This window comes from Gymnoscopelus braueri, assembly GCF_963280865.1.
Source record: "Gymnoscopelus braueri genome assembly, chromosome: 18".
In the NCBI taxonomy this organism is placed as follows: domain Eukaryota; kingdom Metazoa; phylum Chordata; class Actinopteri; order Myctophiformes; family Myctophidae; genus Gymnoscopelus; species Gymnoscopelus braueri.
In genome coordinates this window covers 16,517,620-16,543,048 of record NC_137618.1, presented here as the reverse complement: position 1 = coordinate 16,543,048, position 25,429 = coordinate 16,517,620, and the positions used below count along the sequence as shown (strand labels likewise).

The 25,429-nt window shown below is 41.7% G+C and overlaps 1 protein-coding gene across 1 annotated transcript; it reads right to left on the bottom strand.

The window, feature by feature from the left end:
• LOC308106271 (receptor activity-modifying protein 1) lies at positions 1-16,341 on the bottom strand (the record flags this gene model as incomplete). Its single annotated transcript, XM_080457323.1, has 4 exons — positions 16,168-16,341; positions 12,692-12,749; positions 10,219-10,357; positions 1-277 (listed from the first exon to the last, which is right to left on the bottom strand). The coding sequence occupies exons 2-4, from the start codon at positions 12,729-12,731 to the stop codon at positions 1-3; spliced, it is 456 nt and encodes a 151-aa protein (XP_080313449.1). The 5' UTR covers positions 12,732-12,749; positions 16,168-16,341.
• Positions 16,342-25,429: the final 9,088 nt, after the last annotated feature.

The following is a 25,429-nucleotide window of genomic DNA, read 5'->3' as shown; positions in this document are numbered from 1 at the left end:
TTAGTGTGGGAAATTGCCAGGCATCTCTGTGTTCCAGGTGGTGAGGTGGTGGACGCACAGCGGCAGGAACAGCGTGACGATGATCGCCGGCGCTATGAGCAGGATGGCGGTGGTCAGCGGGGGGTCCTGGACCCTCTGGCTGCCGCAGTGGGAGAAGTAGGTCTGGTGGACCTCCAGGAAGAAGCCGTCCACCAGCGAGCCCTGCCTCCAGCCTCGGCACGCCGTGGCCGTCAGGTTGGTGTACACATCCACGCAGTTCTTCAGCGCGTGGTAGTGGCTGCAGAGAGAGAAAGAACACACAGGGGAAACCGGTGTGAGTGTCAATGGTGGTAAAAGTACTCAGATTTTTTTGCTTTTAAGTAAAAGTGTCAATACTGCAATGTGGAAATACTCTGTTACAAGTAAAGTAAAGGTATAGATCGGCTATTTTGAAATGGTCAAAATGTATATAGGGACTGAAGTGGTGAATGTATGTTGTGTAATAATAATCAAAATCTACAACGCAACTAGTAACTAAAGTTTTCAAATAATTGTAGTGGAGTAAAAGTATAATATTTGCCTCTGAGATGTAGTGGAGTAGAAGTAAAAGTACTGAAAATTGGCAATACTCCAGTAAAGTAAAAAATACCTCAAAATTGTACTTAAGTACAGTACTTGAGTAAATGTACTTAATTACTTTACACCACTGGTGAGAGTTGCCACGTGGGAAATGTTGAATTATCATACCGGAGGCTTAAAATTTATCTTTTTTTTTAAAGAAAACTATCGTACAGCCAAAACAAAAGATAAATCACAGGTGTAAATATGTTAAAAAAAACATTTTGAAATGCATGTCTCATGATTGCACAGAGATATGTCACAATCATTACGGCTAAATATTGATCCTGGGGGATCAAATCCCACCAATTTCCATGTGTCCTGCAGTCTGCTAACAATAATATTTAATGTCTGTATGATATTGTACAGTAGCCTATAGAAATGCGTCCGGGGTAGACATCTCCACCTCATTAGTTAACTTAAAACATTCTGTTCTCACCGTTAACATTCAGAAAGAATGTGTTTCTTCAAAAGTGACTAATTGAAAAAGCAGGCAGCACTTTGGGTTCACATTCATGTTTGCGTACTTAAAAAGGAAAATTATATATTAGGTTTCTCAAAACAAGTGAGTGCTGTGTGAGTACAAATAGCCCATTGAGAAGAACCTTGTGTTGTGGTTTGATCAGTCATGAACACCTGGTGAGGTGTCTAGCTTACTGCCCCCGCAAGGAGGTTGACTCAGGAACAGTGGTGGGAAGTAACTAAGTACATTTACTATAAGTACTGTACTTAAGTTCAATTTTGAGGTATTTTTAACTTTACTGGAGTACTTCCAATTTTCAATAATAAGTCATGTTTTGGGTGAACTACTCCTTAAAGTAAAAAATTTGAGTACTTCTTCCATCACTGCTCAGGAAGGAATATTCACAGCAGTGGTTCTCAAACTTTTCATGTCAAGGACATGCTACAGTATATAAACTAATTTAGCTGGGGACCCCTTGGAATCCTCTCAAGGACCCCCGGGGCTCCCTGGACCCCACTTTGAGAACCACTGATTTACAGCAGCGGCGTGAGTAGTCATATGATGGGCTGTTAATACTGTATATCATGGGTCTTCAACGGGGGGTTATTATCTAAAATAGATCTATTCGATAAATAGCCTGTCTAGATCGGCTATTTTCTGCAAAGAGTTTTGGTGTAGAGGGAAAAAAGAGCAGACCAAGTAGAGCCAAAGGTCAAGTTTACCAAGTATTGAGGGTTTAGGTGGTTAAATGTCTGAAAATACACGTTATTAACATGAATCCAACATAATAGAAAAGATAAGTCAACCAACAAAAAAAAAAAAAAAACATTAATTTACACAAACACTCATGATTGAGCGGTCTATGAAATCTATGAAAAAGTTTGGATCCGCACCATAATCTCATACAATATATAGTAGGGGGTCCTTGCTTCCTCTCTCTCTCACCTAAGGGGTCCTTTAATTAAGTACGGTACTTGAGTAAATGCACTTAGTTTACGTTCCACCACTGGTGTCAGACCTTTTTCTCAACATCACCAGCAATGTTAGGAAGCCAACTATCTGTCGCCTGCAGTTCTGTGTGTGATTCAATACAGTGTATAACATGACACAGGTGTTGCCATTGACATATTCTTCTGTTTCTGTTGTCAGACGACTGCAGCACGACTATAAAAAAAAGTGATTTGTTTGAGGGTTGCATAAGGCTTATACAGCCCAGAGGAACGACTGTTAGCGTGGGATATAGCTGCGGGGGCGGCACCGGCTTCCAGAAGGTAGAGAGTGGCTGTCTGGGAAACCAGAAGGTTCCCGGTTCGATACCGGGCGTGGCTCCGCCTATGGCTTCACGGTGACGTGTCCTTGAGCAAGACACTGAACCCCTTACTGCTCCCGATGAGCAGGTTGGTGCCTTGCATGGCTGCCTGCAAGCAAGCACTTTTATTTGGATAAAGGCACAATTGGCTCAATGCACAGCAGCCATATTGGAAAGAAATTGGGCCTTTGTCTTACTTCCTTCCACAGGTGTTACCAATGATACTGATTAAGGCTCTGGTCCATTCTGGTCAAACAGAGCCAGGGTGCTGATATTGTGCATGTTGGCTCACTGGAAACTTCAAAGGGTGGTCCAGGGACCCTCATGGTTCCTTGAGGGGGTTCCAAATGGCCCCTAACGGGCGTGTAACTCTGAGAGTGTATAAATGGAACCAAATGGACCCGTAAGGGTCCATTTGGTTCCATTTGTACACACTCAGAGTTATGAGCGCCCTTGAAATTAAGAAGTTTTGAGAACCACTGTGCTACACTAAATCTAACAGAGCCTTAATCAGAATCATTGGTAACACCTGCATAGAGCCAATAGCATTGCAGACCATAAAAAAACAAAAATGCCATTTATACTGTTTAGAACGCAAGTGGCATTGCACAAATACTTTGCTCAAATGGAGGTTCAACCATTACATCCACTAGAGGGTAGGATAGTGCAACGTTGACTACTGACCTGTACAACAGTGTTGCCAAGTCCGCTTATATTATAAGCGATGTTGGGGCTTGTTTTTCTGAAGTCGCTTGTAAATATTGGTAGTTGCAGCCTTGCAGGTTGCGGTTTTTTGGGGGACTTGATCCTAAAGTGTAGTTGCTTGTTTGGGCTTGCTTCCTAATGTTGTTTAAACCAGTATGTCAAGGATTCATATGTAGGCTATTTGTCTACGGACCCCCATCTGAAAATATTTTGTGCCAGGGACCATCATACAAGATTTGTGCATTTGAAATGTTTCAAAAACATTCAAATTTTTTCATAACATGTTCAAGATTTTTTTCTTTTTAAATAGCAGATGTACAAGCTCACAACGTGTCACGATGCAACGGGTTGTGAGCTTGTAGATATGCTATTTTCAAATAGCCAACATATTCACTTCTTTCGGGCTTGTTTTTGTAGACCTGGCGGCTTGTTTCTCTTGCAAAATCTGGCAACACCTCCCACAATGCTACGTCGCTATTGACACAAGGAGGTGATGTGGATGTGTCTTCTGAGAAAAGGAGACAAAAAGCGTCATCGCGGCATCAACACAAATGGATTGTTAGACCATTAACCACTTAAACCCCAGCGTGTGTCCATATTCTGGGGGGAACATCAGTCAAAAATATCAGATCTACAAGCTCACAATGCATCACAATCGGCTATTCTTTGCGGATGAGATTTTGTGTAGACGAAAAAAGACAGGGGTTTTAAGTGGTTAAATATAATGCTTCGTCTCTCTTCTACCTTCCTTTTCCTTGGCTGCGTATCGTATGATTTGTCCGTCTGGCAGGGGATCACTTCTGTCTCCACGCTTTTCTGCGGTATTTGAAACCCTACAGATACATTTCGCATCCGTAAGCTTTCAGATAATGTGCATAAAAACGGATTAAATGTATGCAGTATGGACGCAGAGGCTCCGTCCGTATCCGTACTTAACGTTGAGTAGAAATGGGCCTTAAGACCAAGTGGAAGTAGGCCTGTGTCTGCCATGTTTCTGAAAAAAACGTCTATTAGACTATTAGACACACTTATAGTGCTGCATGGGCGATATGACTTCAAATCAATATCACCATTATTTAAAACTTTTGTCTCGATTACGATTATTATTATTGTTATTATCAATTTATTTTTGTGTGAAAATAGCAGATCTACAAGCTGGTAAGCTGGTAATAATTGCTGGTATAATAAGGTGTTAAGTGGTGAATCAGACAGAAAAAAATCTGTTGACTTTTTTCGTGTCGATTTGTTGATGTATAAGAAAAACAATTATCAAAAAAAGAATTCGACCTGCTTCTCAATTATTCCATTAACATGAGCAACATTACGTTGGTTCTTGGTTCTAAATATTGGTTTTGATGACGTTTTTTGGTGAATCGCCCCAGCCCTACTACTTCTGTTACACTGGGACGATGAACTGCCCAGGCTCCCTCATAATAAAAAAAAAGCCACTAATAAATGTCACGTGCACCACATGCACCGCAGTGCACTGCAGCAGAGCGGAGTGATTCCTCACATGTCAAAGTGTAACTCGCACTTAGGTGTGTTGATAGACGCCTCCACCCTCGCAAACCATTCGCTACTCCGTAGGACCCCGGGCCCACACAGTGTCAACAGTAATATATGGATTATTACAGCCATAATTAAAGAGGTACTCCACTGTAGGTAGCTCAGTGAGCGGTAAAGTCTGAGCAAACAAGCCCTGTCTGGAAGCCGGAGCCCAGAAGCAAACGCCGTTGAACTTTTTTCATTAAAAGATGACTAATTAACCCGGAGGTTTTGACTAACGCCAAGCTTTAGCCGCGAGACAGGAAAAACGTCTGACTTTCCCCATGACTAAAGGGTGTATATCTTCACTGAAAATGCTGTAAAAAAATATATATAAAAAAAAAGAAGAAATACGGAGTACACCATGACACACAGCTCTCCCCCTGTGTTCTCATTCACTAGCTGAGCTCAGGGATGGCTGTTGACTTGAGATGTGAGGGGAGGGTGTGGACAGAAACGACACACACACACACACACACACACACACACACACACACACACACACACACACACACACACACACACACGGTTGAATGCAGCAGCGCAGGTCAGCCAGGCAACACCCATGTGTTTTGTTGACCTAAAGTTTAATATGAATTCAGTGCTCGATTGAGGCACAATCTGATTTACAGTTAACCACTTAAGTCCTATACACTTTGTCATCGCCAAATCGCGAAAACTGCCTTTTCTACAAGCTTGCACATCTGCTATTTTCCCTTTTTTTTTTACATTTTGAACAATTTCCCCAAATAGTGGCACCACGGTAAATGTGGTTAATATTCTGACAAATGTGTGCTGGTGTGTGATCTATGCTTTATCAACATGTGATTCTGCGCTTGTGACCACACACCTCAACCCCTAGCAAAGCTTTTATTTTACTAGGGGGCAGGGGGTGATGTTAATTGCTTAACTCTTTAACTGCCAACACCCTCTGCCAGCGATTTTTGTGTTTTATAACCTTTTCAAGTAGTCACGGAATATTTATCTCCAGTATGATCGATCCCCTGATGGTTGCTAATCAGGGAGGGTTTCACTTTGTGGTTTCACAAAATTTGTGAAACCACTATGTATTTTTGGCTGAGACATTATTTTCAAAGGCGGACAACAAATGTCAACGAGGTCGCGATGGCCTCGTTGACATTTAATGTCAACGAACGAGGTCGTCCCGACCTCGTTGACATTTGTTGTCCGCCTTGAAAATAATGTCTCGGCCAAAAATACATAGTAAAAAAAAAATCACACCCAGTGTGAAGTGAGCGGTGCTATTTTATGAGTTATTAATTTCATCATGCATCTCGGTAGCCAATCACAGCACGTCCTGCGAAGTGATGTGCTTACATTTTTTACATTATTATTAATTTAATCATGCGTCTAGCTAGCCAATCACAGCGCGTCTGCGAAGTTTGAAGTTAATTTCATCATGCATCTCGGTAGCCAATCACAGCACGTCCTGCGAAGTGACGTGCTTACATTTTTTACATTATTATTAATTTCATCATGTGTCTCGCTAGCCAATCACAGCACGTCCTGCAAAGCTTAGCCTATGGGCGTGTTTTCCACAGCATGGCATCACAGCGAAAGACACATTTTCACGACGGAAATACAAACTTTCACCACGGATGGGTCTTAAACCCTCTTATAGGAGCGGTTGCACCGCTCAAAAAGTACACAGGAGTCGAGATTCAGGATTTTTAAGTATTAAGTTAACCAGGAAGTGAATGGAGCAGTAAATCTTCGGATTGCGTTATCTCTGGTTTTGATAAAACAAAACAAAAAAAAAATCTGTCATTGGCAGTGTGGGCCTTTGCAGAATCGGACGGGAATTCCCGTCCATGGCAAAATAAAATGCCTTTTTTTGTGTGTCTTTTTTTATTTTAAAGATTTTTTTGGGTTGCTATTCTGCCTTTATTGATAATATACTGTAGGCCTATTAGAGAATGACAGGAAACTGTCAAAATCATCGGGATCGGGATTCGAACCTGCGACACGCTGTCAGGCATGTGGTATGCGCCAGCGGGCGCCCCCGAGTCTTGTTGTGTCTTGTAACAAAGCTTCTAAAATGTAACCATTTCAAAGGATGACTAATAACTTCCCTATAATGTATAACTTGTAGCCTAAAACATAATCCCAGACTTTGTCAAGTGTAAGCTCTTCACATGCTGATTTGAGGAGTCACCATAGTAAGTAACCTGTCCTAGTATGACGGTATCGTGCGGCTTTGCCGATCCGCAAACAAGACGTACAACAGTGTAGCTTTGACGATCATCTTTTATTTCCCTCTTCCAATGTAGCCCTGCCAATTAACCCGGTTAGTGGTTGGTGTGATTTTTTAGATTTGTGCTAAAAAGCATTATTTTACACTTTGGCTATTCAAAAATAGCAGATCTACAAGCTCGTAGCGCGGCACCGAGTGCCGCGCTACGAGCTTGTAGATCTGCAATTTTTTTTAAATCGTGAAAATATGTGCAAATCTTTGAATATATATATTTTTTAAAGCAAACATTTGTAACTCAAATCTTTGCTTCTGGGGGGTCCCTGGAACAAAATATTTTGAGATGGGGGTCCGCGGCCAAATACATATACATTTTGGGGGTCCTTGACATGAAAAAGTTTCAGAACCACTGACATAGCAACATACGTTTTTTTCAAAAAACTGTTAAGATTTAGAAGACATTTTGTAGAATCGGAACCTCAGGCCTTAACCCTCCAAGACCCGCAGTTGTAATATTACAACATTTGTATTTTATCAAAAACATGGTATAAATCATTTGTTTTCCTGTTATTCTTTCACCTAAACATCATCATTGGATCCTATTGTTTAGTCTTGCAATGTCATTGGCCGGGATATTTGCATATAAATACCCCCCACAGAGGCAGGAAAAGTCACAACTTGAAAATCCTTGAAGGAAGAACAATCTCTTTTTCACTGGACAGGATTTCTCACAAAAAAGTAAGTAAAATGTCTGCAATAATTTTTTTGGTGATCATTAGAATGTCTAGAACATGTACATATGATATTATTGGGAAAGATATCCCCCAAATGTAAATTAGAGCATGCTTTATACTTGTTGTTTTTTTACAACTCTGGGTCATAGTGGTAGCAAATAGCAATGCCACCTGTTCACCTGGCTAAGTGGAGTCTTATAGTTTTCACAATACATTTATACAATTATGTGTATTTTCCCCACATTGCATTACTATATATATATATATACCACAAATAACCACAAACATTACCAAAATGTTTTGCTAAAACATTATAGGCAATGAAATGTTATAACTTATAAGCTAAAGCAGTATATTTGTCTTCGAGTACAATTGGTTAAAACATACAAATTGGTATGTGTGTGTGTGTGTGTGTGTGTGTGTGTGTGTGTGTGTGTGTGTGTGTGTGTGTGTGTGTATATATATATATATATATATATATATATATATATATATATATATATATATATATATATATACCAATTTGTATATTGTAACCAATTGTACTCGAAGACAAATATACTGCATCATTAGCTTATAACATGTCATTGCCTATAATGTTTTAGCAAAACATTTTGGTAATGTTTGTGGTTAGCAATCAGTGTATGGTAATTGTTCATATGGGAGTCGCCCAGTTAAGAATCTCTCATCATTGTTCATGTGATGGGTGTTGGGATTGCCCACTTACAGTCATCCCCAATCCCTTTGTTAGGCTAAGCATCATCATTCATCACTGATGGTGCTAAGTACCATCATCACTGATGCCACTTGTGAGGATAAGCAAAGTACAATAGGTTGGCCAGACAGTATTGTGTGACTTGTGAAATGTGTACCTGCAGTGAGATGTGCTAGTACTAATGTACTAATGGTATTTCTTTATTTTCATTTCAGAATGCCACAAGCAAGGAGAGAGCCTCGCTTCACTGCAAGGGATGTGTTGGATATTGTAATGAATGGAGAGAGTGATGTGGACATCGACTTTACTGAAACTGATGAAGAGTCGGATGAAGAGGCCTGTGGAGAGGAGTCCAAAGAAAACCATCCACCCAGTGAACCCAGTGAACCCACTGACCCACTGCCCCCCGCCCCCCAACCGGCCAAACACGCCAAACCCAGTGAAAGATATCAGTGGCAGAAGAAGACCTTCATCAGCCCTAATACAGACTTTTCTGGTCCACCTTTGACTGAAGATGTGAGTTCACTCCACACACCACTGCAGTACTTCCGCCGGTTTGTGTCCGAAGACATGATTGACTCCCTGACAACAAACACAAATGTGTAAAAAAAAATATGGCTTATTGATGTTATTATTCATAATGTACTGTTCTGAGGCCCAATATTATTCATAATGTATACTGTTCTGAGGCCAAATGATAAACCATAACCATATAAATGAACCCTTAAGTTGTTTTAGTGAAGTATATAGACATTTGCCATGCTATTCTGACAGTGAGTAAAAATGGCCTATAGGAAATTCTGCTACCCGTTAGACCCACTGTTGTAATATTACAACATTTCAATAAAACCTTACGAAAACTATTTTTTTTTAAAAACATTATATTTTCCTCTCCAAAGTACTCTTAAAACACCATCTGAAAGGTTGATTATTTTTTTTTGTAAGTAGAAATATATCCGGGTCTTGCAGGGTTAATGGGTTAAGTCCTCCCCCCACGCATGTCTGCGTTGCCACTGCTGTTGTTCCCTACAGGCTCACCATGCCCAGTGAGGAACCCCCACTGGGAGGACATAGTGCCTCCGTCCTACTCTCAGGGACGCAGGAAGTGGGGTGCTGAGGGTGCTGCAGCACCCCTGGTGGTGGGGAAGAGAAAGAAAAAAATTGGGGGAAAAAATACAAATGTTTTTTTTTTTGTAAATTAAACAAATATATTTTTAAAGTCTATATACACACTTATATATTAAAACACTGATGTATTTAACTTTGGGGAATACAATATTTGTTGAAAAAATTGATTTTTTTTTAAAACAATTGAAAAAAAAAACGTGGGAAAAATGCGCCACTGCCTACTCTTCCCTATCAACATTCCCCGCTGACAGGTTTCCTCCAAAAATGCCAAATTGTGCTTGTATATACAGTAGACCAGTGGTTCTCAACCTTTTTCCATGTCAAGGACCCCCAAATCGGTATGTATTTGGCCGAGGACCACCATCTGTATGTATTGTATTTGTATTGTTAAGCACTTTGTAAACCTGTTTTTGAAAAGTGCTATATAAATAAAGTTTATATTATATTATATTATATATGAAAAGGTTTTGACAGGGACCCCCAGGAAAAAAAATGAAATCTTTGAAAAAATGTAAAAAGAAAATAGCAGATGTACAGCGCTGAACTTGTATATCTGCTATTTTTTGAATAGCCAACGTATAAATGGATAAAGTGGTCAAAATGCTGTATTAACACATTTTCCCGGGGACCCCCTGGAACCCCCCCCCCCCCAAGGACCCCTTTGAGAACCACTGGAACAGACACTTTGGGGGTGCACCGCAGTGGATTCGAACCCTGCCTCTCGACCTATACTAGATTTCTGAAAATGTATGAAGAAAATGATAATATACGGACGCCAGTATAGGTTGAAAGTGGTTAAGTTCCATTCACCTTTTGACCTCTGGCCAGGTGCAGCTGTCCTGGTAACCAGTGCTCTCCATGCTCTTATTGAACACTGGTAAACAGACGCCACGGACAAAGCTCTCAAACGAGTCCTGGTCACATGTGGGGACAAGGCCCTCGGCCAGCCCTGGGGAGAACAAAACAAAACAAAAACGGGATTTGCATAACGAAGGAAGTCGTTGCTGTCGGGCAGAAACCTCCATATTCTAACCTTTTTTGTGTTTTTTTTCGTACATTAACACCGGTGGTGGAAAAAGTACTCGGATATTTTACTTAAGTAAAAGTATCAATACTGCATTATAGAAATACTCCGTCATAAGTAAAAGTCCGGAATTGAAAATGTACTTGAGTAAAAGTACAAACGTATTGGTATCAAAATGTACTTAAAGTACCAAAAGTAAAAGTACCAAAATGTTTGAAAATAGCCGATCTACAAGCTCACAACGCGTTGCGAAGCGACGCGTTGTGAGCTTGTAGATCGGCTATTTTCAAATAGCCTAGGTATAAAATAGGGCTAAAGTGGTTAATGTATATGTTTTATTATATAATAATTGATAATTGCTTTGCTTTGCTATTAACTAGTAACTAAAGTAAAAGTACAGAAAATTGTAAATACTCCAGTAAAGTAAAAGTACCTCAAAATTGTACTTAAGTACAGTACTTGAGTAAATGTACTTAGTTACTTACTCAGTTACACCACTGATTAACACCCTACTCGATCACACTACAGCGTCACACAAAATCATCAAAAGTAGCTGCAAGCTCGAAACGCGGCGCAAATCGACGCGTTTCGAGCTTGTAGATCTGCTACTTTTGCTATTATTAAAATTGCCCAGTTTTGGACGTGTGAGGTTTCCACCCGACTGAGACGAAATACAAACCGGAGAGAGAAGCAACCGTGATCAATGATGATTATGAGCTTATTATAGACATCTATGAAGAGTTACTACTGTAGGATACACACTATTACTAGACTAGACTAATGTGCCATGTCTAGGAGTCTGTGTTCATATTTATAGTTCACATTGTGTGTATTCTTATCACAGTATTGATCATACAGCTTACTGTATACTGACTAGAAGTGTACTGCCATACTCTCAATGCTTCAAGGTACTTGCAAGTGTTACCAATCCTTGTATTATACCCGGGTCCACTTCAAAGTAATTTTTGTCCCATGCAATTGTCCCGAGAAACAACTTGCAGTGAAATGCTTGATGGACTGAGATTAAAAGAAAAATGCCATTTTAACTATCTAAACACAATAGACGTGGGCACATCAATTATGCCTGTTGCTGTTTGTTGCTTTACCCACAAGCTGATTACTGCTTGAATAAATCCCAAAGCATTATGGTAAAGAGGAAGTGGAGGCATCTATTACAAGCCTCGTCCATTAGACGCCATTAGAGACCATTTCCTGTTTTTATTACATCACAGAAGAAGACAGGATGTTGTGCCACAGAAGAGCTATCATTTATAAGAGAATTGCCCTTTGCCAGTGGTGGCATTTACTCAAGTACTTTACTTAAGTACAATGTTTAGGTATTTTTACTTTACTGTAGTACTTCCAATTTTCAATAATTTTACTTCTACTCCACTACATCTCAAAGGCAATTATATTGTACTTTTACTCCACTATAATCATTTGAAAACTTAAGTTACTAGTTACTTTGTGGATTTGGATTATTAGTACAAAATCACTTCAGACCTATATATGTATACTTTGGCAATTTGGAAAATAGCCGATCTACAAGATCACAACGTCGTGAGCTTGTAGATCTGCTATTTTCAATAGATTTTTTAATACATTTTATGTATTTGAAAACTTTGAAATGGGACCTTCTGCATACTGACTATTTTTTACGTTTGGTAGTACGTTAAGTAATTTCTGAGTATTTCTACAATAGGGTATTGATACTTTACTTTTACTTAAGTACTGTAAAACATGTGAGTACTAATTCCGTCACTGCCCTCCTCGTCCAGGTTGTTTTGCATGTGGGGAATGTTTGATACAGTTTGGAGTGCAGTTTTAACAGCAGCCATATTGGCATAAATAGTTGTGTAATGATCCTTCTGTGTTAACAATTATACAAATTAACCACTTAAAGGAGTAGTTCACCCAAAAAATGGCTTAATTCCTATCAATTACACACCCCATGAAGCATTGAATTCATGAAGATTGTTTTGTTTTTGTCGCATTCCTAAGCCAATATAATAATACAACCCTAATGTATCTGGTAGGAGACACAAAGGAGACTCTTTGTGTCTCCTACTGTATACCGGATACATTAGAGTCTTATTATTATCATCAAATTATTAGCTCAGGAATGCGACAAAAACAAAAAAAATCTCCATGAATTCAATGCTTCATGGGGTGTGTAATTGATAGGAAATAAGTCATTTATTGGGTGAACTACTCCTTTAAGCCCTATGAATTTAAAATAATAATAAACATTTTGCCTACCTGCCCAGATCAAGATGAATGACACCATGTTGGGAGCCATGATAACTTGTTCTACCACCTGAAAAGAAAAAGAAGAATATAAACGTGTATCAAAAATCATGACAACTTTAGTTACTTTTCAGATATAAATGATGATATTATGAAACACATGTTAACCACTTTAGCTCTATTTTATACCTAGGCTATTTGAAAATACCCGATCTACAAGCTCACAACGCGTCGCGATGAGACGCGTCGTGAGCTTGTAGATCGGCTATTTTCAAACATGTTAGTACTTTTACTTTTGGTACTTAAAGTACATTTTGATGCCAATACTTTTGTACTTTTACTCGAGTAACATTTTGAACACAGGCGAGTACTTTTTCCACCACTGGTAGGATTCCGAGTGTGGTGACACACAGTTGCACACAGTTGAACAGGCACTACACCACTACACCATGGGAATGTGGCCTGCTAGTGAAGCCCGAGGGGATACTTATTTTTTTGTTTCCTTTTCCTTTTTTGAGGCTTTTCTACCTTTTATTTGGATAGAATAGTGAAGACTGACAGGAAACGGGGAGAGAGAGACGCGGAGTGACACGCAGCCAAGGGGTGTCGGGCTCAGGAATCGAACCCACGACTGTCAGGGCTGCATTAGAGCTCATTATGTATGTGCCTTAACCACTAGGCCACCCCAGCCCAAGGGGACACTTTATGGGGATACTTGCTGTGCACACAGACAATAATAAGGACCCATGGTCAGAGCTGTCCAGGCCGATGGAGCCCTGAGCCGGGAGGACACTGCTGTGCGACCGGAAATGAGTGTTAGCAAGCAAAGCCATATACTGTAAAGCGGGTAGGAGCTCATCCTCGCTTTATACCTGCATTTTAAAATGCCAAAGCAAATAATACATTTATTTACAACCTGGTGTGCTATTTAAGTGTAATAATGAGGCTTAAGGTATATACTGTAATAGACGGACCAAAGAATTATAAAATTATTTGTGTAAACCATAAACAAAAGAAGCGAGCAATACCTTTGTATCGCCAGGCGTAAGCACAACGCCTCGCCATACACTGTATAAACAACTAAACGGTGCACATAAACCTAGCGACACGATAATACAAGCAAGCTCCGCTTTATACTACAGTTAAGTTACTCACCAGGACACTTTGTCACTCGAGTATCTACACGCCACACTCTCTCTCGTCGTGTAACAGGGGAACCATGCGTGGGGAAATGTTTGCTGCTGCCCTCGCCCGCTCCCCACTAGCTGTTTGTTCCAGCTGCCATCCGGCCAGGCTGAAATACCCACTGATGCCAGAGCCACACCCACAATACCCCCACCCGGCCACATAAGAATGATACAACAAGTTAGCTGTTTAGTTATATTATGTCAACACTATTGGCCGCATTGATTCCGCAATGGCCCAGTAGGAGCTGTCCCTTGGGAAACGGAAGGTTCCAGGTTCGATACCCGGCTCCCACTGAGTTGGTGTCGAAGTGTCCTTGAGCAAGACACCGAACCCCTAACTGCCCTCGTTGAGCAGGCCTTGCATGGCTGCCTCCACCGGCGGTGTGTGAATGTATCAAGATTCACCTTGTAAAGCGATTTGGACAGAGGCGCTATATAAATGCACCAATTATTTTCAATTTTACGCATTGGGTTGACTCGGCTTGTGGCGTAAAAGTGTAGAATCCTTGACAGTGAGAGACAAATTATTAGATAAACATATTAAGACCCAAGGTTCAGCCACATTTGTGGCACATCCTATAGTCAGAAATCTCCGGTCCCGGCATTTGGCCTGGCGGCGATAATTAAGTAAGTAAGTAAGTAAGTAAGCCTTGCCGAGCCATGTAGCCCATAGGCCAGGAGCCGATCTCCTGTTTCTGTATTATGAGGCAGCTTGATGTACAAGTACACCCCCTGGACATGATGCTAGTGTGTCCCAGGAACTTACCCCCAATCTAACCCTTGATGCTGAGTGCAAAGCAGGGAGGCATTGGGATGACCCGGCCGGGGATCGAACCTCGAACCAATCTCAGAGCGGACACCAGCCAAGGCCACTGAGCTGGCAATTAAGCAATTACACATACTGTATTGCGACAGTAGTGTGATATGCGAAACGCAGACAAAGTGTTAAAATTCCAGTGTATTTGACATTTGTATCCGCACCCCATGTTATTGAGCAATATCAACATGAACATGAACATGTTAATTTGCCTGCAGATGAATGAAAGTGATACAGAACCAGCTGTTACGCTCAGACAGCTCTTCTAGTCGACAAACATGCCTTGAAGACATGCATACAGTAAATGATATTCAACAGTGGTGTCGGGACCAGTGAACCTACCTTCCCTCGGCATTAATTCAAGTAAAATACAGTTTAATCTGATCAACATTTCCACAACACGGTGTACTACAGGGACTCGTTATCAGTGAGCTTTAAAGAGATCTGTGGGAGTAGGTTATTTGAGAGATGTCTGCTGACAGACCCAGGCACGAAAAAATGGCACAGGATCCGCTAGCAGTCCATCAAATCCTGAAAATAGAGTTTGTTTTGTATTCATTTAATAAGTCTCTCTCTCTCTCTCTCTCTCTCTCTCTCTCTCTCTCTCTCTCTCTCTCTCTCTCTCTCTCTCTCTCTCTCTCTTATAGATAGATAGATAGATAGATAGATAGATAGATAGATAGATAGATAGATAGATAGATAGATACACACACACACACACAGCTGATATATATTTTTTTCTTCTTTTTTGTCACTTTAAATTTAATCTCTCAATATGTCAGCACCGCAGTGGTCCTAAACATGTAATGTTGTTGTTAGTAGGAATAAACACAGAAGCACCCGAGAGGAAATGGGCTAAAACAGGGGAGGTGCCAAACCGAGTTCCTGTTTTTTTTTACCGAATGGGCTCCCAGATTGCTTTAAATCAAACAACAGAACCAAACTGTACATCTTGTATTCATACTTTCAATGTCCCCCTAACATGCATGAATGACAGTGCACATTTTAATCAGTGTCCAAGGAGCAACATGCACTGTAAAAAAAAAAAAAAAAAAAGTTGATGACCACCTGCTTCCTGCAACATTCCCACAAATTAATGAATTTATCTCCTGGGATGGAGTCACTGAAAACAGATGTTAAGAAGGAATGCAGAGAGCGGGGTTTGTGTGAGGCTTCCCTTATAAAGAGACAGACGTGCAATCTCTCTCCGCGTGCACAAAACAGACGTTCTGTAAATGGTATGGAATCCTCATTTGGCCCAGTCAGTTACTGCACAGGTATGCGTGGAGAATCCAACGACGCGGCGAGGAAGCACGAAACACAACGCGTGATTTCATCTCGTTCGTATGGCTTCACGGGGACGTGTGAAAAAGTTGTGACTGTGGCGATCAGACAGCACGGCCTCGACGGAGCATACGGTACAGTAGCCAACCTCGCACAGACTAGGTAAAAATAGCAATTACAATATATCTCATGACACATACCTTGGGAATCTGTTATCTGTTGTATTTGAATCTTTGTCTCTTCTTAGGTTCCTCTGGAAAAAAACAACAACAATAACAACCCTTCAATGGACCCTTCGGCGCTAAAGAGATGTTTCGAGACTGGGAGTGTATCGGTCGACTAACGGACAAGCCAGAGCCACTCTCTCCGTGAGAAGCCCCCCCTCGAGTGATGCGTTCTGGGGTCTTATCACTGCAAATGGGAGTACTAACTAACTTACGCAACGCAGCATCCGCGGACAGGCTGCTTCCTTTCCCAGGCTGAGCCTCGGCCGTTCCCATGTTGCTGCCCTAAACACATGACCCCCCCCCCACACACACACACACAAACACACGCACGCACGCACACGCACACACACGCAACTTCCCAGTGAACCGTGAGGCCCCTCCAAACATCTATCTGAGCAGCAGATGTAAGGGCAGTGCTTGTGCCTGGGAGTGGAAGAAGGGGCTTGTATATGGAGTGTGGGTGGGTTGCAAGAGAGGGGGAGACGGAACAACTCAATTGTAGCTTTTAGTACAGTACATTAGCCCATTAATACCTGGAACGCATCTGTGTCACTTTAGATTTCTTTGGCTATTCAAAAATAGCAGATATACAAGCTCATAGCGCGGCACCGAGTGCCGCGCTACGAGCTTGTAGATCTGCTATTTTTGAAAAATCGTGAAAATATTTTTTTTACATTTTTTTCCGAAAAACTGTTGGAATTTAGAAAATGTTTAGAAGCGGCCTCAGGTCTTAATGGGTTAAAATGGATCGTTGTGGAGGTGGTGGCCAGGCAGCCACCAGCCAAAAGTATAGCAGCCATAAATCTGCCCCACCACCTGCAATGTTGGGAGATAAGCAAGCAGCATCACCTGCTTTCCTTTCATCCGGTGCCAGCGGCCGGCAGGTAAACAGGTGGAGCCATTAGTCAATGTGTGTGTGCTGCCATGATGGCCCATACAGGGGGCTGCGGGGACAGTAATTGAATCCGTTACAATCACCTTAATCCAAAATGCAATAAATCCTGTAGAGGCCTACTTTGTTTCTATATCAAACACTGAAAATAGCAGCTCTTAAGCTCCCAACATATCGCGCTGCAACGTGTTGTGAGCTTGATCAGCCCCAAACTCCTATAGCCTGGCATGGCCAGATTATAATATCACTGTGTAGATATTAGTCTGGAATCTCTGTGTGGAACCTGCATTTCCAAGGGGTGGATTTATATATATATATTTTTTTGCACTGGCAGATTCGTCTGGTTACCAGGCTATTAACACCCCAACCCCCCCCCACACATATTTTGAGCTACAAGCTCACAATGTGTCACAGCGCGATACGTTGTGAGCGATCGGCTGCAAAGAGATTTGGTGCAGATGTAGAAAGCGGTCCAAATATAGTGGCAACTTTAAGTGGTTACGTCTAGTGTTAACCCATTTTAAGGCCTGAGGGTTCCGATTCTACAAAATGTAGAATTTTGAAAAAAAATTATGTTACTATATCAGTGGTTCTCAAACTTTTTCATGTCAAGGACAGCAAAATGATATGTATTTGGCCACAGACCCCCATCTCAAAATATTTTGTTCCAGGGACCCCCCAGAAGCACAGATTTGAGTTACAAATGTTCACTTTAACCCATTAAGACCTGGAACTGTGTCATTTTTAGATTTGAGCTAAAAAGCATTATTTTACACTTTGGCTATTCAAAAATAGCAGATATACAAGCTCATAGCGCGGCACCGAGTGCCGCGCTACGAGCTTGTAGATCTGCTATTTTTGAAAAATCGTGAAAATGTGTGCAAATCTTTGAATATAAATACTTTTAAAGCAAACATTTTTAACTCAAATCTTTGCTTCTGGGGGGTCCCTGGAACAAAATATTTTGATGGGGGTCTGCGGCCAAATACATATAATTTTGGGGGTCCTTGACATGAAAAAGATTGAGCACCACTGATATAGAAACATACGTTTTTCAGAATACTGTTGAGATTTAGGAGACATGTAGAATCGGCTTCAGGTCTCAATGGGTGATTTGCACACATTTTCACGATTTTTCAAAAATAGCAGATCTACAAGCTCGTAGCGCGGCACTCGGTGCCGCGCTACGAGCTTGTAGATCTGCTATTTTTGAATAGCCAAAGTGTAAAATAATGCTTTTTAGCTCAAATGAAAAAGCGACACAGAATGCGTTCCAGGTCTCTTTGGGCTTTGACCAGAGCTTGTTGTAATCTGCTATCTTCACGCTATAGTCGATCGTTACTCTGAATCGAGGCGAAAGTTTGTAATAATCGTGCTACTGATATCGCCCAGTCCTAGCTCTAAGCTAGCTGTATGTATGGTCTCTGCACCGTGGTGTAAAGTAACTAAGTACATTTACTCAAGTACTGTACTTAAGTACAATTTTGAGGTACTTTTACTTTACTGGAGTATTTCCAAGTGCCTATACTTTTACTTCTACTCCACTACATCTCAGAGGCAAATATTGTACTTTTACTCCACTACAATTATTTGAAAACTTTAGTTACTAGTTACTTTGTAGATATAAATTATTACATTATAGAAACATACATGAACCACTTTAGCCCTATTTTATACCAAGGCTATTTGAAAATAGCCGATCTACAAGATGCGACGCGTTGTGAGCTTGTAGATTGTAGATCTGATATTTTCAAACATTTTAGTACTTTTACTTTTGGTACATTTTGATACCAATACTTTTGTACTTTTACTCAAGTAAATTTTGAATTCCAGACTTTTGCTTGTAACAGAGTATTTCTATATTGCAGTATTGATACTTTTACTTAAGTAAAATATCTGAGTACTTTTTCCACCACTGTCTCTGCATGGCCTCCTCCTCCTCTCTGCTCTTTCTCTCCAGCGTATAATTGCATTAATATTGCATTAACGCTACATTGGATTTGCTCCCCACAGAGCTGCGGCTAGCTCGACCCCTCAGGCACCGGGGTGAAGAGCACACGGCCCAGTGTTCTGTGTGTGTGTTCTGTGTGTGTGTGTGTGTGTGTGTGTGTCAGGGGGGGTCGCACGTCTGCCGGGAACCCGTGCTGGGCTCGGCTGCTGCTCTCTCCCCATGTAAGTCTATTAGAACGTTTCATAAAGCCCCTCATTTAGGTCCGCACACACAGAGGGTGTTTTGAATATGAACCTTTTAAAAGCATCTGTGTCACTTTTTGATTTGAGCTAAAAAAAGCATTATTTTACACTTTGGGCTATTCAAAAATAGCAGATCTACAAGCTCGTAGCGCGGCACCGAGTGCCGCGCTACGAGCTTGTAGATCTGCTGTTTTTGAAAAATCGTGAAAATGTGTGCAAATCTTTGAATATATATATTTTAAAGCGAACATTTTTAACTTAAATCTTTGCTTCTGGGGGGTCCCTGGAACAACATATTTTGAGATGGGGGTCGGCGGCCAAATACATTTTGGGGGTCCTTGACATGAAAAAGTTTGAGAACCACTGATATAGAAACATAGGTTTTTCCGAAAATTGTTGGGATTTAGAAGACATTAGCTAAGAATCGCCCTCAGGTCTTAATGGGTTAAGTGCAACTAGACCTGACTGTGTGTGATGATGATACCCCCTGTCTGTCTGTCTGTCTGTCTGTCTGTCTGTCTGTCTGTCTGTCTGTCTGTCTGTCTGTCTGTCTGTCTGTCTGTCATATCTATCTATCTATCTATCTGTCTATCTGTCATGTCTATCTGTCATGTCTATCTGTCATGTCTATCTGTCATGTCTGTCTGTCTGTCTGTCTGTCTGTCTGTCTGTCTGTCTGTCTGTCTGTCTGTCTGTCTGTCATGTCTGTCATATCTATCTATCTGTCTATCTGTCATGTCTGTCTGTCATGTCTGTCTGTCATGTCTGTCTGTCTGTCTGTCTGTCTGTCTGTCTGTCTGTCTGTCTGTCTGTCTGTCTGTCATGTCTGTCATATCTATCTATCTATCTATCTACTGTATCTGTCTATCTGTCTATCTGTCTATCTGTCATGTCTATCTGTCATGTCTGTCTGTCATGTCTGTCTGTCATGTCTGTCTGTCATGTCTGTCTGTCTGTCTGTCTGTCTGTCTGTCTGTCTGTCTGTCTGTCATGTCTGTCATGTCTGTCATATCTATCTATCTATCTATCTGTCTATCTGTCATGTCTGTCTGTCATGTCTGTCTGTCATGTCTGTCTGTCAAGTCTGTCTGTCTGTCTGTCTGTCTGTCTGTCTGTCTGTCTGTCTGTCTGTCTGTCTGTCTGTCTGTCTGTCTGTCTGTCTGTCTGTCTGTCATGTCTGTCATGTCTGTCATGTCTGTCATGTCTGTCTATCTGTCTTGTCTGTCTGTCTGTCTGTCTGTCTGTCTGTCTGTCTGTCTGTCTGTCTGTCTGTCTGTCTGTCTGTCATGTCTGTCATGTCTGTCATGTCTGTCATGTCTGTCATGTCTGTCTGTCTGTCTGTCTGTCTGTCTGTCTGTCATGTCTGTCATGTCTGTCTGTCATGTCTGTCTTTTGTCTCTTTTTTTGCTGCTGCGGTGAACACTCATTCATGTCCTGTGTAGCGAATCAGGGACAGTGGGGAATTAACCACTGTTAATATTCAGACATTTCAACAGTATGGCCATGCACCAGTTGCTATCTTAATTAATAGTTTTTTTTGCTTGCAATTCATGTTGACCAACCAGCTGAGACACAGTTGCACAGTGTTCTTCATGCCTAAGTGAAGCAATGTTCGTTTATCAGGACAGGAAACCAGAGTAAATCAACCATCCCTGACACCTCTGAGTAGCAGCAAATTGCCTGTGATGAGAGATAGTAGATGGCAATGTCGGCCTTGGTCATTTGGTGGGTCAGTCCAACGATTTGGGGCCAGAGAATAGTAATGAGCAGCATGGCCCTCTAAGGGTTGCTAGCTGGGCTTTTGGACTCTTATTGTTTAGACTCTTAACGCGTTGGTTCTCAAAGTGGGGTCCGGGGACCCCCAGGGGTCCTTGAGGGAGTTCCAGGGGGTCCCCAGCTAAATGATAGATAGTTAGGAACCAAATTGACCTTTATGGGTTTGTAACTCAGAGAGTGTACAAATGGAACCAAATGGACCCTAACGGGTCCATTTGGTTTCATTTGTACACTCTCTGAGTTAAATTAACATTGATTTTACAATAGATATTGGGGTCCCAGAGATATAAATGCCATTAAATGGGGGTCCGTAGCCTATAATGCATGTCAAACTGGGGGTCCTTGAAATTAAAATGGTTGAAAATCACTGCTAGAGCTGTAAAAATCTTCTCTTATGGGGGGCCTTGGCATTTCTTTTCAAATGGGGGTCCGCGGGATAATAAGTGTCAATTTGGGGGTCCTCGACATGAAAAAGTTTCAGAAGCACTGTCTTAACGTATCCCTATTTACACAGCTATGAGAAGCTAAAACCTGTGCCACAAACGGTTAAAAACTGGAGTTCATCTACACACGTTTCTTTCCCCAGTTTTTGCATCAAGCTATGGCTGCATATTGTTTGTATTAATAATTAGGAGATTGATGGAGAGATCAACATCTTCCAGATGTACAGTACAGTATATGTATTGAAAGTGTGAAGCCCTGGGGTCACTATTACAAATACAGTAAGATACTACAATGAATAGAAATCACTAACATTGTTGATAAACTTATTCATAAATAACAAAATGCACAAAAACAACAAATTGTGTGGCCAGTTTTCTCCTTGTTATTACTCCCAGTGTGTACTGTATACAGCACACTGTACATATACAGTATAGAGTCCCTTTCACTTAATCCTGTAATCTCACCAGACTCCGTAACAGCGTTCATTCTCTAAAACTTTTTTTCCCTCCCGGCTCCTTTGAAATAATCTCAAGATTGAGGAGTGGAAAATGTGACCACCTTTGAAAGGGGGCCGGATTTGTCTTGACTAAATGACTCCTTGAAAGATGGATCCCTCAGGAGCTCCATTAAAATATCTTTCGGCACCACGCTGTCAGGTCTGTCCCCTTAAGTGTAAAATTAAATGTTTCTGCCTTGTTTTGGCTACTGCCCATTCATCGGGGGGTTGCTGGGCAACCGAGCAGTACACAATAATAAAAATCACTGTGCGTTTGCGGAGCGGAGAAATGTTCAGGAGTGGCCGTAAGAAAACATTTCCATTTCTCTTAATTGTTGGCATAATACAGTAAGCAACAAGCACAAGCCGGGGATACGCTGTAGATAGACATGGTTTTGGTCAATGCTGGGCGTCTCGTTTGGTGCAATGTACAGTGGTAGACAGTAACTACAGTAAGTAACTTGAGTATTGCACTTAAAGCTACATTTCCCCCCTGCAAGCTCACAACGCGTTGCGACGCAAAGTTTAACACAAGACTTAACCACTTAAAGTTGCGACTATATTTGGACCGCTTTCTCCATCTACACCAACTCTCTTTGCCAAAAACAGCCGATCTTCAAGCTCACAAACGTATCGCGCTGTGACACATTGTGAGCTTGTAGGTCAAAATGTGTGTGTGTGTGTGTGTGTGTGTGTGTGTGTGTGTGTGTGTGTGTGTGTGTGTGTGTGTGTGTGTGTGTGTGTGTGTGTGTGTGTGTGTGTGTGTGTGTGTGTGTGTGTGTGTGTGTGTGTGTGTGTGTGTGTGTGTGTGTGTGTGTGTGTGGGGGGGGGGGGGGGGGGGGGGGGTGTTAATAGCCTGGTATCCAGACGAATCTGCCAATGCAAAAAAAAAAAGTATTAATCCACCCCTTGGAAATGCAAAGCTACAATGTAACTTTCCTCTTCTACCCTGGATTTGAACCCGGTTTCATGCACAAGTATGATTGTGCTAATAGAGCCTACCTGCTTGCTCAGGGGATAAATTGAATCTTGACCTTCATGTCAGATCCTGTGTCTAGGTGAGACATGACCTTTGACACGATCTACTGTAAATGTCTCAATAGAAGAGCAGGGAGACAAAATACAACCACCCCAGTTATATTGTATTAACATACTCCATACCATACAGATTGGACAAAATTACATTTTATTCATAAATAAAAAGTTACTTAGTGCCGCTTTAAGTCCGGTATTATACTTCGTTGTGCAACGGTGGCGTGCAAAACTTTTGATCTGCAATTTTCACTGTTCTATTTAAAATGATTAATCGTGAGGCAAAAGTTTGAAATAATCTTGATGTTGATTTGAAGCGTGTATGCATGTGTGTACACACACACACACACACACACACACACACACACACACACACACACACACACACACACACACACACACACACACACACACACACACACACACACACACACACAATAAGTATGACTGATTTATGGGAGAATAGTACAGAAATGGACAACCGGTAAGTGGATGTGTGCCTAGAGATCTCCTCCTTGATGTTATCACTGCCCCCCATCGAGGCTTTTTGCAGTAATTGTATCTGTAATCTGAATCAACAATCTACTGTAAGCCCGGTGTTGTGTGTCTGTTTTTAACTGGATGAAATCAATTTAAATGTTGTTTTGATGGCTCTAATAGGCAGAGGACTAATGTCCCTACGGGGGACAATGAAGTGACTCAACTTTAACATTCCTTAGAAAAGAGCTTGGTTCTCGTGTCTCACAGTGCCGCTCGATGTCGCTGTTCCCGTTCCATATTTTGGTCTTGGAGGCCAGTGGTGGCTGACTTTGAGCTGAATCCCACATTCTGTTGCCTCGAAGGCAGCGATTCCCAACCGGTGGGCTTTGAGGAGTGAGTGAGCCCCCAAATAATTGGCAAATCGTTGAGATTTTAATGATAATATAACATTGATAAGCTGTTTTCTTTCAAACCTGAAATGAAAATTGCTTTTCACTGTGATACCGATAAATAGGAACTTAGAGTATGCTGAGTATACTCAGGTATAGGCATACTAACGTCAGTTCCATTGATCCAAGCCGGAAAACACAATCGATCGATTGATCACTAAAATAAACATGCCCTGAACGTGCACGTACGCGGCCCATCTGTTAAGCAGTCAGGTGGGTGGGCCGCGGATCGCTTTCGAGATTTTACAAGTGGGCCCTGATCCAGAAAAGGTTGCAGGAGCACCCACCGCCTCACGCTTTGCCTTATAGACTCTTTGTGGCTGATGAGTCTTGTGGCTGCAGTCTTGTGAGGTGCTTTGAAAACGTCTGATGACTTAAGAGTCTTGTGATATTTAATGCTCCGGCAGTTTTACAGCTACTGTAAATCACTGCACCTAATCATCAGCTGGGCCTGCATGTTATGTTACACCAAGGAACCATGTTTGGAGATGGACGTGTTTACAGTCAACACAGTGCTTCTTGAGTCATCGTGCTTGAGTGCCAGCCATGCCCCCCCCCCCGAGCCCCCCCCCCCCCCCCCCCCCTCCACACACACGCACGCACGCACGCACGCGCACACACACACACGCACACACACACACTCACACTCACACACACACACCCCAGTGCGACATTGAGATTCATGGGAGAATAGTACAGAAATGTATAGAGTGTGTGTGTGTGTGTGTGTGTGTGTGTGTATACATACAGTATCCTTATTTGTTTTTATTTCACCTGTTTACTGTCTCTTTCCCTTCTGCTCTCCCTCTACCTCTGTCCTCTCTCTCTTCTTCTCACAGAATACTACAAAAAGAAATGCATACACCCACGTCTTTACAGCTGTAAACCTGGGATGCTGATTCTGACATGGACTGCCAGTAAGTGTATATGTGTGCCTGGAGAGCTCCTCCTTGTTGCTATCATTGAAGGTACTTTATTACCCAAAAATATATAGCAATCTAATTGTGTGTCTGTGTACATACTCTTAGCATAATGAAAGGTGGTGCTAATAGCATTGTGATGTACTCTTGGGCACTAGTTGGATTATTCAGGCTCAAATGACCGTGATGTAGATCTTACCCAGTATACCTTTAAGTCTGTTAGACGTCGGTTCAGTTCGGAGAGCGAACTGTTCTGGTGAACTATGCAGCGACCTTAAACCCCCCACTTCAAGCTGTGTGAATACATCTGTTTACTTTATTCATATTTGTTTGTGGGTGTCTTTATCGTGATATTATTCCTCTGGACCTATTGTACTTCTTTGCCCTGTATCCGTATCTTTTTATTGCTGAGCTGTCTCTGGCAGCCTGAATTGTTACTGTATTTTCGTGCGTAGGCAGCAGCAGCAGCAGCGTGGTACGATGCAGCATAAATCGGGCACAGTGTCCTGGTACATTTCATAATGGGTTGATTCACGTTCATGCATAAACTTCC